The sequence below is a fragment of the Ovis canadensis genome, chromosome 3, assembly GCF_042477335.2.
Source record: "Ovis canadensis isolate MfBH-ARS-UI-01 breed Bighorn chromosome 3, ARS-UI_OviCan_v2, whole genome shotgun sequence".
Lineage (NCBI taxonomy): Eukaryota > Metazoa > Chordata > Mammalia > Artiodactyla > Bovidae > Ovis > Ovis canadensis.
Genome location: NC_091247.1, coordinates 209,071,944 through 209,086,148, shown reverse-complemented (window position 1 = coordinate 209,086,148; position 14,205 = coordinate 209,071,944). Strand labels below are relative to the sequence as shown.

Genomic DNA, 14,205 nt, shown 5'->3' with positions numbered 1-14,205 from the left:
TACAGATCTCTTTTTAAAACTTGCTAAATCATGTAAGAAGGATCATCTATCCTTGAAAAACATGTCATGTTGTACATAAATTTATCAGAAAGTTCACTGTTTAATATCAAAGTTTCTCCAAGTTTATAATAATAACGAATTATCCATTTTTGAGTTAATGAACATTCTAAAGTAGAGCCTTTTAATGTAGTTATTTCTTAGCACACATTATTTCAGTGGGTTTATTTTCAGAGGTATAACTTGGGAGAGAGTGGAAGCAAATAGATTTCATGACACCTTTCAAAAGGCTGTCTACTTAGCATATAAATACAATCATTAATATTTAACTAATAACTCATTTCACTAATTTTTATTCACCTAATGCTAATAATGACAAAAGTAAAATTTAGCTAATTATTTATCCTACATCAGTGAAATCTCAACTAACGATTTTAAGATAAAACGTTGATTTACCTGTCAGCTCCCCAAAAAGCATGATTTAAAGACATCAAGAATACAATCCATAACTAGGCCATGTGCAATATAGTTGCAAAGAACGGATATGAAAAGCTGTTTACCCTTCAGCGGGGTCCAACGCAAGAGCTCTAGGACTATCTAGGTCTTTCCACACCAAAACTTGTCGGTGCTGCCCATCCAACTTTGACACCTCAATTCGATTGGTTCCCGTGTCTGCCCAGTACAAGTTCTTCCCAAGCCAGTCTACGGCCATGCCTTCTGGATAATCTAAGCCAAATTCTACCACGTGTTCCAGGGCACTGCCATTCATAAAGGCTCTGCTGATAGTCTGCAGAAATAAGATTAACAACGTCACACGGCTTAGGTACCAAACCCTAAGATTTTAAGGGAAGATACAGAAGAGCCAAAGGCACAGTTTCTCAATACAATTCACCTATTTTATGAGCACAGAAAAAAAAAAAAAAATGACGTCAACCTCCAATGAACACAACTGCGACCTCAAGTTTTATTGTCAATTCAGGGAGAAATTTTTCAAAGTCTTAAGAATCAGAAATTTATTCTAGTAATACAGTGGAGCGACTATTCTTATAAAACTTATTATTAGTAATCAAGCGAAAAAGATGTGACCAGAGTATTGTGGACTTTTAACTGGTTGCCAGTTTCCTGACTTCCAACCTGGTGGCTCAGATGGTAAAGAATCTGTCTGCATTGTAAGGGGCCCAAGTTCTGCCTCTGGGTCGGGAAGACTCCCTGAAGAAGGGAACAGCAACTCACTACAGTATTCCTGCCTGGAGAATTCCATGGACAGAGGAGCCTGGCGGGCTACAGTCTATGGGGTTGCAAAGAGTCAGACATGACTGAGCAACTAACACACACAGAGCTTTCTAAAGGTGCTTGAGAGTATGCGAAGTCATTGCATTAACTGAGGAAGAGCTCAACAACCTTATACCTTATAAAATGCATATGACACTACTCATATCATTACCATTATAGCTATGAATCACCTAAAAATTAAAACAGTCATAATTTAAGCTATTAATAATAGCTCCTACTTCATAGAAAGTACCATCCTAAGTGCTTGGTGTACATATATTTTCTCATTTAATGCTCACAAAAGCATCTCTGCTTTCAAGATGAGGAAAGTCACAAGTCCACATAATAAAGCATTTATTTACTCACTCATTTAACAGATTTTACTGGCCACCATTACAGTCTAACCCTGGCTCTAACATGATTTTTGCATATTAGACAAAGTTTTACATAAGCTATCTAAAACAGGTCCAGAAGAATCTGGAAGAAGGAAGAATTATACTCCAGATTTCCTGGTCAAGAGCTCCTCCTTACTGACTCAGTAAGCTTGTCAATATTTATTCTAGGGATGGGAGGGGTGGGGGAGAAAAGGTATGCTATAACTCATAATTGGCATTTTCTACCTCAGTCAGGTGCCAAAAAATTTTTAATGAATCAAGAGTCAAGTCTCTATAAGCCATTTGTGAAGCATACAAGTGCTTATTACTCTCTAGCTGAGGAAAACGTCACTTACGTATTCAAACAGAATGAAGCAGAGGAAGATTATGTCTTGCAGATTTAGAATACTCAAACTATCTTGCACTAAAAACACTAGAGATACTTAACAAAATACTGAGTGGGCCTTCTCCTTGGCTTCTTTTAAAACGTTAAGGGTTTTTTGTTGAACTCTTGCCTATTAAGTAATGAAGGAAGCTGGTAACATCATGAAGACTCAGACATTCTTGAAGCTCTCCCAATTAGTCCCCAGTTTTAATATTCCAATTCTTTGGCTAACCTTGAGTGATATGTCAGTCCAGTAAATCCGGTTGTCTGTCACGTCAAAATCCAAAGCAGAAGCTTCTTTGACACCAGAGAGTGGAATGGCCACATTATTATTATTAGTTTCCAAAGAAATTCTCCTGATGTCAGCTCTTCGTGAAAACAGAAGGAAAGCCTCTGGGACAATGCAGGTCTTCATGTCACTGATGAGTTCAAAGCCAATGGGGCAGGCACAGCGAAGGCCCTGGGGTCTATAGAGGCAGAGATGGCTACATCCCCCATTATCCTCAGCACAGGGGTTGGAACCTAAAATACAAATTCATTATAAAAGGACACACAATTGACATAATCAACATATTTTCAATTTAAATGACTAACACTTGTTTGACAAAGACATAGGATTATATTTGCTCCCAAATCTAGAGTTTCAGTTCTAATCTCACAAATAAGTATTATGAGGATTAACAGGGAATAAAAGGCCAGGCAGTGTGCAGGCCTGCAGTCCCAGCTATGCCAGAGGCTGAGCAGGATGGTTCCAGCCCAGGAGTTCTGACTGGAGCTGCACTAGGCTGACTGGGTGTCTGACTAAGTTGGTGGCAGTATGGTGACCTCCCAGGAGCGGTGAACTGGCCCAACCTGAAAATGGAGCAGGTCAGGAAGCAACCATTAGAACTGGACATGGAACAACAGACTGGTTCCAAATAGGAAAAGGAGTACATCAAGGCTGTATATTGTCACCCTACTTATTTAACTTATATGCAGAGTACATCACGAGAAACGCTGGGCTGGAGGAAGTACAAACTGGAATCAAGATTGCTGGGAGAAATATCAGTAGCCTCAGATATGCAGATGACACCACCGTTATGGCAGAAAGTAAAGAACTAAACGGCCTCTTGGTGAAAGTGAAAGTGGAGAGTGAAAAAGTTGGTTTAAAGCTCAACATTCAGAAAACGAAGATCATGGCATCCGGTCCCATCACTTCATGGCAATTAGATGGGGAAACAGTGGAAAGAGAGGCTGACTTTATTTTGGGGGGCTCCAAAATCACTGCAGATGGTGACTGCAGCCATGAAATTAAAAGACGCTTACTCATTGGAAGGAAAGTTATGACCAACCCAGACAGCATATTAAAAACCAGAGACATTACTTTGTCAACAAAGTTTCGTCTAGTCAAGGCTATGGTTTTCCAGTGGTCATGTATGGATGTGAGAGTTGGACTATAAAGAAAGCTGAGTGCCAAAGATTTGATGCTTTTGAACTGTGGTGTTGGAGAAGACTCTTGAAAGTCCCTTGGACTGCAAGGAGATCCTATCAGTCCATCCTAAAGGAGATCAGTCCTGGTTGTTCATTGGAAGGACTGATGTTGAAGCTGAAACTCCAATACTTTGGCCACCTGATGCGAAGAGCTGACTCTTTTGAAACGACCCTGCTGCTGGGAAAGATTGAGGGCAGGAGGAAAAGGGGACAGACAACAGAGGATGAGATGGTTGGATGGCATCACCGACTCAATGGACACAGGTTTGGGTGGACTCCGGGAGATGGTGATGGACAGGGAGGCCTGGCGTGCTGCGGTTCATGGGGTCGCAAAGAGTTGGACACGATTGAGTGACTGAACTGAAAACAGAGCAGGTCAAAACTCTTGTGCTGATCAACTGGGAATAAACGTATGACAAAATTACTTTCCTGTGCACCCATAGGAAGCTTTAAGCAAACTGCATTATTCATACAATAGTTCTTTTTCTGACAGTGTGTGGGTGTTAAGTTTAGCCCTTCAGTTCAAACTATGCAGCCAGTATTGAACCAACATTTAAAGATCCATCCTTGCCAATCGATCCAATGACTTGAGTTCTCATTTGTCCCTGGATAAACACTTTTAAAGAAACTTGATTCAAAAATTATTCATGGAAACCTAGATGGTACCCAGCACTGGGTCATCCACAAGTATCACTGAACTTGGTGATATGCTGAAAACTCGTCTGGAGGTTTCAGGAACCAGAAGAAAGTGATTTGGAGTATTTCTTCCTGGGACGTTTATTTGGGTTTGACTGTGGGATGTGGAAGGAAGTTGACTGATATAGCCTTGGAAATAAGGTAATTGTCTAAAAACTGTTCACTGTCTTCCTTGACTTAGCCATTATGAAACACCATGGGATATGAAGTGAAAGGCAACAAATTTTTAAGAAAAATGTAAAAATGTGCTTGTACCACAAAGAATTTATTAACTTTGTGAGCTTCAACAAAATCAATAATCTCCTTAAAAGAGGGAAAAAAAAAAAAAGGTCCATTTCTCATTACAGAAGGCTTAACAGATGATTTTTACATCCCCTCAAAACATCAACAATTTACACTGCTGACGTTATAGGCTGCTAACTATATCTTTTCTCATTCCTGGTTCATCCTCTAAGAGAACTGTGCAATTACCTACCAATGACTCGATGAACATTTGTGGCCTTCAGGCCCATGAGGTCAGGGAGCTGATCTATGATGACCTCCCGCTCTGCACTTCGTTTGTGTACTCTTTCGATGCTCCGCCTCTGCCAGTCAGTCCAGTAGACATAGTCCCCCAACAAGGTAAACCCAAATATGTGGGGGATTTTGTCTTCCACGAGCACTCGTCTCCCAGTCCCATCGGTATTCATAACCTTCAAGTTTAAGTTTAAAGAGAAGGAAGAAGAAAAGATGTGTACTTATTCTCTCTATACATAAAAAACAACAAAAATCAACCATACTTTTGTCAAAATCCAAGAGATCTTAGTTACTTCTATTACAATGCTTTCACAAAATGACAACATGCTGTTTAATAAGAATGATTTCAAAGACTCAATACAGGCTCATATTTAACTTCTATTTCTCCATTCTCTTATTAACCTTCCTTCTAGAAATTCTGACATTAGATTTAGTATGCATCTCCTATATTAAATGACCAAATAAAAGTACAATATTGTCACCTTGAGTTTGCTTGTCCATCTGTCTTCAAATTAGTGTACCTTTGCGAACATTATATCAGTATATATTCTGTTTTATGACACACTTTATCCTGAGAGTTTTGCCTTTTTAACATCTAAGGAAACATTCAAATAAGGTCACACAGCTTGTAAATAGAATTGGTGTCTTTTTTAGGACTCCTCCAGTGAATTTCTTATTCACTGTTCGAAGATTTTTTTTAACTACACATAATAGGATTCTCAATAACCTCTCAGTCCTCTAAGGTTCTAATCACAAAACTGTCAAGTGTCTGACATTCTAGATACTCTCTCCACAACTAAGTTTCAAATAACTAGGCTGTATCTACAGTAACATGATTAAATTCACCCTGACACTTTCATTACACACAGAAGCAATTTCTCTAGAAGTGGCAAAGGCATCTAACCTGTCTCTGACACTGCAGACACACGTATTAATATTCTGCTCTAAAAGACAGGAAGTCTTCCAAAGCACCAACTTTCAAATTCCCAAATGAGAACATTTCTAGCATTTAAAGTGGCCTGGGGGATCTCCCTGGTGGTCCTCTGGCTAAGATTTTGATCTCCCAAATAAAAGACGCTTACTCCTTGGAAGAAAAGTTATGACCAACCTAGATAGTATATTCAAAAGCAGAGACATTACTTTGCCAACTAAGGTCTGTCTAGTCAAGGCTATGGTTTTTCCTGTGGTCATGTATGGGTGTGAGAGTTGAACTGTGAAGAAGGCTGAGCGCCAAAGAATTGATGTTTTTGAACTGTGGTGTTGGAGAAGACTCTTGAGGGTCCCTTGGACTGCAAGGAGAGCCAACCAGTCCATTCTGAAGGAGATCAGCCCTGGGATTTCTTTGGAAGGAATGATGCTAAAGCTGAAGCTCCAGTACTTAGGCCACCTCATGTGAAGAGTTGACTCATTGGAAAAGACTCTGATGCTGGGAGGGATTGGGGGCAGGAGGAGAAGGGGACGACCCAGGATGAGATGGCTGGATGGCATCACGGACTCGATGGACGTGAGTCTGAGTGAACTCCGGGAGATGGTGATGGACAGGGAGGCCTGTCGTGCTGCGATTCATGGGGTCGCAAAGAGTCGGACATGACTGAGCAAAGGAACTGAACTGAACTGGGTTCAATCCCTGGTCAGGGAACTAAATTTCACATGCTTCAACTAAAAATCCCATTAGAAACAACTAAAACTCAGTGCAGCCAAATAAATAAATAAAAACTTAAAAAAAAAAAGTAGTCTGGGTGCCAGGCAAATCAGCTTTCAGAAATGTCATTCTGTGGCTAAAAACCTGTACATACAAACATCTGCCACCCACTCAGCTAAAAAGAAGTATCAGGTATAATCAATCTTAGGCAAGTACTAATTTTTTATCTATAAATTATATTCCATGTAAATCAATACTATGATGCCTAGATGGAATGATAAGCAAATACTACTATCTTTCTCTCTCCTCTCTAAAAATTTTAAAATATTTGCTGACCTTCCCAAAACAGCCAACTCTTTGAAACAAAATGTTTAAAATCTGAGCAAAATTGTGCTATATTCTTGTATCTTCAACTGCAAATATTGATTTATATCTGATGGAAGAGAGATTATAGTACATGTTCGTATCTGATACAACAGGACTTCTATTAATCCAACTGAATAAATCTATCCTTAAACAGAATGTTTCTAAAAGTAAAAAATATAGTTCAAAATCATTAATTACTACTCTAACCCCTAATATTAAACACTTTAAAGGTTAATAATTTCTCCTTGAGACATGAGTTTAGATTTTTTTATATTCACATTTTCTAGCAACAGACCATTCCTGGATATATTTCATGATGTCTATGGCTTATCTTGAAGTTATTTTGATGTTTAATGAAAGTAAAATGACTAAGTGGTCACTTTTGATAATCTGTTTACTTATCTAACTAGAAAGTCATCTCAAGAATACCAGGAACCTAAATCATCTACTCCCTTATTACATTGTTCATAGCTATGATTAGAGTCTGATGAAGAACTCAATAAATATTTTTAAAACAATTTTTAAAAGGAGAGCAGTTTCCTCAGACACTCAAGAAACCTTCTTAAAAATGGAAATGAAAATGTACAGAACAGTTCTTATCCTCAGATCCTAGTTTGGCCATGTGCATGAATAAAAATTATCCTTGCTCAAATTTTAAATTCATATAAAAATGCACACTACAGTCTACTTTGGGAGAATGAATACATTCCTGATTTCCTCCTATAACCAGAGCTCCAAGAAAAATTTCTGGCCCCATTTTACTACTTACTGCCTAGAAACTCTGATCAGGGTGAAAAACCTTTCCTATATAAGATCTAATTTTAAAAAAGACTGGCATTTCGAAGGAAGGCTTATGCATGTGTATTTTAAAAAAGTATATGTGAAATTTTAACACAGTATATTAGCATATTTTTCGTTGTTTCATCACTAAGATGTGTCTGACTCTTTGTGACCCTGCCAGGTCCCTCTGCTCATGGGATTATCCAGACAAGAATACTGGAGCGGACTGCCATTTCCTTCTCCAGGCGACCTTCCCAACCCAGGGGTCGAACCATATCTCCTGCTATGGCAGGCAGATTCCTCATCACTGAGCCACCAGGGAAGCCCTATTAAGATATTAAAAAACATAATTTAGAATAGTCGTTATTATAGGTAGGAAAAGCTTACTTTAAAACTTGGTCTTTTTTGCTTTCATCATAATATGGACATTATGTCTTGACTCTGGTATCCTCCTTTACCCTCCTTGCAAGAATTTCCTCCCAATACTATTTCCTTCCTTACCAGTAGCTCCAATTTCTCCCTCTCTATAAAGTCCTTCTTTTTTGCCTTTAACACAACAGTTTCCACCATCTTAGAAAGATGTTTAAAAGCTGAAAGATTCCGTTTTTATTCTTTGACAGTGATCTGTAACTGCTGCCTCTACCTAACATCACTCAGTCCCTTCACTTCCTACAACCGGCTGACAACCTGTGACTCAGACAAAGTAACTACTGAAAATGATCAATGACTACTTCCTTATTTTTCTCAGCTTTTGTTAAGGTTTGCCTCTTTTGACTCACTGAAACTCTACACTGGGTCTTCATGGCACGGATCTGATGTTACTTCTTTTTCTATACAAAGACTGCTTTCTAACTCTTCATTTCACTGGTTCCTCTTTCCTTTTTCAAACCTGGCTGGGGATTTTCCAAGATTTCCTGAGTTGTTCTCTGTAAAACATCATTTAACAAGACAATCAATTCTTATGCCTTTACTATTTATTGCCTTCTGCAGAAAAATTACAAATATGGCAAGCTCTGGTCTAAGACCTCATTAGTCTATGCTGCAGTATTTCCCAAGGCATCTCCCTGAAAATGTACTGTTACCTCACCCAAAATGTCATATACGGAACAGGAAACCTATCTCCTCCATTAGGGGCAGGAGTTCATCATCCTATTAGATAGTATCTAACACAGACTGCGGAACAGTCTGTAGTTTAGAACCCTAAAATAACAGTCTCTTCTAAGTGTACAGTACATTAACACGTTTTTATTTTATTCCTAGATTAAGTATTGTCTTGTATCAGCTATTTTACTTTTAATAAATTAACACTAATTTTGCTGATTACTACACTCAAATACTGGCCTTTCTGTTAAAATTTACTTGCTAATCTAAAAGTATACACCAGTTGCCCACTACTGAACTTGTTTTTAAAAATAAAACCTAAATTTCTACTTCAAAAATACTACAGGATTAACTAACTCTCCTTTTTCAGTTATGTGACCTGCAACATTCCTGATGGTTCATTTTGACAAATTAACAATTTAAACACAAGATAGCTGACTAAATATAAATTCAGATAACAGGCAAAGAATAAAACTGAAAATCACAGGGAGAAATATAACAAAGAAACAATTCCAAAAGATTCTCCTGGTTCACAAAACCCAGCATTTTCTCTTTAGCATTTACTCTTCATTCTTTTGCTCTCTAAAAATCACGTATGGGGAAATTCACTGGTGATCCCATGGTTAGGACTCTGCTTCCACTTCAGGGGGCACAGGTTCGATCTTTGGTTGGGGAACTAAGATCCCGCATGCCTCATGACTCGGCCAAACACAACAAAACAGAACATCTCTTACGATTATCTAACAATTTTCTGGCAGAATTCAATAGATCTGGATTTTACATATAAACTCTATCACTCATGAGATAAGGCAATTTCTCACACAAAAAACAGGAGAACATATCATGCTAAATTATTTAATGAATAAAGAATGTTTACTTATTAGCACAGTATCAGATGTGTAGTAGATGTTTTCTAAATGCTGTTTTTCCCCCTTTGTTCTTAGTAAAATGCTTTAGTCCCTAAAAGTAAATAGCTACACTTAAATGACTACATTTAATTTAGCAAAATAAAGCACTTCAAAATAAAAATAAATAAATAAATATAAAAGGATATGTGGAAATAAAAGACCAAACCATCACACACTTTTCAACAGAATAAAAAGCAACACAGACCTTTCTATATCCTGGCCACTAGTGGGAAACTGCGAGGCTACAGCCTTATGCTCATCTCTAACGCCCATTTTTACTGTTTGCTTATGCAACTTAGATGCACATTAACTAAAACAGTAAGCACAAAGGAGCAAACAGTTGGGCAACTTAACTGGAATACACTTTCACTGTTCTATCAGACCCTCACTTCAATCCCCACAATCAATGACCATACTTGCTAAATGCCAATCACGTGAAAAACATGATACATGCTGAGAAGGTCGCAACAGGCCCCTTCTGGCTAAGGGTCACCATCCAAGTGAGGGGGTAGTCTACGCTTGTATTACAACCACACACATGCATCCTTCTCTGGTCTACAGCTGATCAGAAAAAACTCGAGCAAGTAGCAGTTCAAATCCACCTCCAAGAATTAGAAGAATTTTGACAAAGAAAAAGAGAAAATGATTTAAATGAATGAAAAAGGAATTTATTTAAATGAATAAAAAAAGTAACACACGTTAAGATGCAGTCCAGAATGTCTTGTTTGACTAAAAGAAATGCTGTGAGGTAAAAAGAATACAAAAGGGACTCAAAGAGACAGCTTCAGGCAGATATCACCTATAAAATTCCAGATAAGAAAACTACAGAAAACAAAAGTGAAAGTGAAGTCACTCAGTCGTGTCCAACTCTTTGTGACCCCGTGGACTGTAGCCTACCAGGCTCCTCTGTCCATGAGATTCTCCAGGCAAGAATACTGGAGTGGGTTGCCATTTCCTTCTCCAAGAAACTTATGAAAGCCACTTTAAGGAGAGTGACATAACACAGCTGTGTTTCAGGAAGACCTCATGTAGCGTATCACTGTGTCCTGACTGTGCTAAAGAGAACTATCTCAAATGCAGAATTACGGTTAATAGGGCATTCCTAGTGGCTCAATAGGAAAGAATTTGCCTGCCAGTGCAGGAGACAAGGGTTCAATCCCTGGTCCAGAATCCCACTTGCCACAGAGCAGCTAAGCCCATGCACCACAACTATGGAGCCTGTGCTCTAGAGCCCGGGAGCCCCAACTACTGAGCCCATGCACCCCAACTACTGAAGCACCCTAGAGCCCATGTTCCACAACAAGAGAATGCACCACAAGGAGAGGCCTGCACACCACAACTGGAGAGTAGTCCATGCTCATCACAACGGAGAAAAGCCAGCACAGCAACAAAGACCCAGCACAGCCCCCTCCCCCAAAACTAAGTATTACAGTTAATAAAATATTTTCAATTTTCGTGGGATGATAACATGTCTGTGTGTACAGGTCTGACTCTTTGCGATTCCATGGACTGTAGCCCACCAGGCTCCTCTGTCCATGGGATTTCCAAGGCAACAGAAGTGGAATGGGTTGTCATTTCTTTCTCCAGGGGATCTTCCCCACCCAGGGATCCAAACCTGTATTGTCAGGCAGATTATTTACCACCATGCCACCTAGGAAGCCACAGAATAATAGAGGTCCAAAAATTCCCTTTTCTGAAAGGCTTGGGGTTAATTAGCCCTGTTTCAGAATTCAGAATTTTTTCCTGAAATATAGAAAGGTTAACACAATGCACACAGCATATCACCCCTACCTGGGTCCAGGGCAACACTTCATTGCCAAGCATGATAATATTTTTGCTGAAAGACATACACATATTCCCACAAAGGAGCAAAAACAGAGTCTACAATTAGTTTTACACTGCTTTAAGTCAGGGTCTTTACCAACTTAATTAACAAAAACAATTTTCAGTTTTGAGAGCTTTTTAGATTTCAGAATTGCACATAAGGACTGCAGGTTAGGAGTGCTTTGCTGACCTTTACTCTGATCCCCTGACAAAACTGAGGCTTAGATCAGTTAATGCTGCTCTAAGGTGGCTCAGAGGGTAAAGCGTCTGCCTGCAATGCAGGAGACCTGGGTTCGATCCCTGGGCCAGGAAGATCCCCTGGAGAAGGAAATGGCAATCTACCTCAGTACTCTTGCCTGGAAAATCCCATGGACAGAGAAGCCTAGTAGACTACAGTCCATGGGATCGCAAAGAGTCGGACACGACTGAGCGACTTCACTTTCTTTCTTAAGTGCAAGCAAGGGTCTCAGGAAAAAGAAAAACACATGCAAAGGACATGCTTAAAAGGTAAGGTAACTTTTAGCAACATCTGGCAAAACAACAATTGATAATCTTTAGAACAGCAGAGTCCAAGGACTCAAATACAGTTCCCTAAAAGCCACAGCTAAGGATTCTATATAGCTTTGCACATTAGAACATTAGTCCCTTCTAGCTAGCTATTCCTTCTTCTCTCACTTGAAAGGCAAAACTAAAAGTCTTTTGTTTTGGGGTTTTTTTTTTTGGGGGGGGGGGCTGGTTAGTAGAGTAAATACAGTACTCACTTAAAGCTAGATGTAGCATCTCTTTCAAATTCAACAGTGTAACTAAGATATGCTAAAGACACTTTCAATATAACTTTGTAAGCACACCTGTCCCCTTAACTATCTTCCCATTCTTGACTGCTGTAGCTTTTTACAACAGAGTTGAGTCTAGAATAGTGCTGGCCGAACAAAGAATAATACAAGTCACAAATATGAGTCCTGTGTAATTTAAATTTTTCTAGAAGCCAGATTTTTTTTTAAGTTTAAAAAACATATACTTAATTTATTCAAATATATCCAAATTACTTTTACTTCAAAATGTAATCTTTAGAACTTTTGCTGAGATTTTAATACTAATATTTACAGTCTTCTCAGTATGCATTTAACACTTTAAGCATCTCAATTCAGAGTAACCGCACTGTAGATGCTCTGTGGATACACATGGCCACTGACTACCACAGTGGACTGTGCAGGATTAGAATTTAATGGTGGTGACTATACAGCCCACAATAAAGTTAATTTATTCCTGCTTTAAATTGGACCTCCATCCCCTCTCAAACCTGCCTGCCACCTTCGAGGCTGCCCTAGACTCTCAGGCTCGGTAGAACCACAAACAAATGTTTTCCATTTGAGCTTTCTTCCCTCCCCAGCTAAACTAAATTCTAATATGGTTAAAATTACTTCAAAAAATGATTTCTCATGAGAAGAATGAACAAAACTCCACTTGTTTCATCTTTTATCACATTTGCAAGTTTACATTTCAAAGTACCAGCCGAGATTTGTTAAGAATGAAGACAAAGTCCAGATTTCATTTCTTTTCAGTTATCTCAAAATAGAAGTATTAAAACAACGTTTATATTAATAAGATTACTGCAGATGGTGATTGCAGCCATGAAATTAAAAGATGCTTACTCCTTGGAAGGAAAGTTATGACCAATCTAGACAGCATGTTAAAAAGCAGAGATATTACTTTGCCAACAAAGGTTCGTCTAGTCAAGGCTATGGTTTTTCCAGTGGTCATGTATGGATGTGAGAGTTGGACTATAAAGAAAGCTGAGCGCCGAAGAATTGATGCTTTTGAACTGTGGTGTTGGAGAAGACTCTTGAGAGTCCCTTGGACTGCAAGGAGATCCAATCAGTCCATTCTGAAGGAGATCAGTCCTGGTTGTTCACTGGAAGGACTGATGTTGAAGCTGAAACTCCAATACTTTGGCCACCTGATGCGAAGAGCTGACTCTTTTGAAAAGACCCTGATGCTGGGAAAGATTGAGGGCAGGAGGAGAAGGGGACAACAGAGGATGAGATGGTTGGACAGCATCACCGACTCAATGGACATGGTGGACATGGGTTTGGGTAGACTCCGTGAGTCGGTGATGAACAGGGAGGCCTGGCATGCTGCAGTTCATGGGGTCGCAAAGAGTCGGACACAACTGAGCAACTGAACTGAACTGAACCTGCCATTACATTTATATCTGCCATCTCCTTGGCTCTCCCCATCTCACTGGCTCTCACTAGGGAGAAGCTGGGTGGTTCCTGAGTATCTTTACTCTACAATGTGCCTGAAATTTTCCATAAGTAAAAAAAAATTTTTTTTAATTGAAAAAAAAAATGGAGGAAAGATAATAGTCCAAGGGCATGTGAATAAGTTATTAATAAATGCTGTTATCATTTTTGTTATTCATACAATATAGGAAGCAATTTATAAGAATAGTCTGAAGAGATTAAGGGATCAAAAGTTTAAACAAAACGTGACTGTGAGACCTCACACCTAAAGAACTCTGTATTTCCCTTTATACTGAGTCTAAAGATTACTTTGTGAAATCTTTTCCTTCCATTACTTTTGCAGAGTTGACACTTCTTAGCAAATTGGCTTCTACTCTAAACATTTCTTTTATCAACCACACAATCTCTCTTCTAGGCAAAAGCAACACAGTAAAACAAGATCATGTTGCTCTGTCTCAAAGAAAATACTGTTACATTCTCATACCCAAGGAGTAACAGTTTTGGACAGGTTACTAGGTTTGTAAATACCATTTTAAGCCTCTTTATGTTTAAAATAACAACTCAAATCCTGGTAAAAGACTGCTTGTACACTGTGAACCCAGAACAAATGCACCATTTTAGCAGATTCCAA

General features: G+C 38.9%; 1 protein-coding gene across 2 annotated transcripts in view; it reads right to left on the bottom strand.

Annotated features, from left to right (window-relative positions):
• LRP6 (LDL receptor related protein 6) overlaps window positions 1-14,205 on the bottom strand; it is a 173,892-nt gene that overhangs the window by 46,703 nt on the left and 112,984 nt on the right. For both annotated transcript variants that reach the window (XM_069585669.1, XM_069585668.1), the window contains exons 8-10: window positions 4,670-4,886; window positions 2,261-2,550; window positions 558-784 (exon numbers count right to left, since the gene is read on the bottom strand). In XM_069585669.1, the coding sequence (XP_069441770.1) occupies window positions 558-784; window positions 2,261-2,550; window positions 4,670-4,886 (734 nt within the window). The remainder of the gene's footprint in view (window positions 1-557; window positions 785-2,260; window positions 2,551-4,669; window positions 4,887-14,205) is intronic.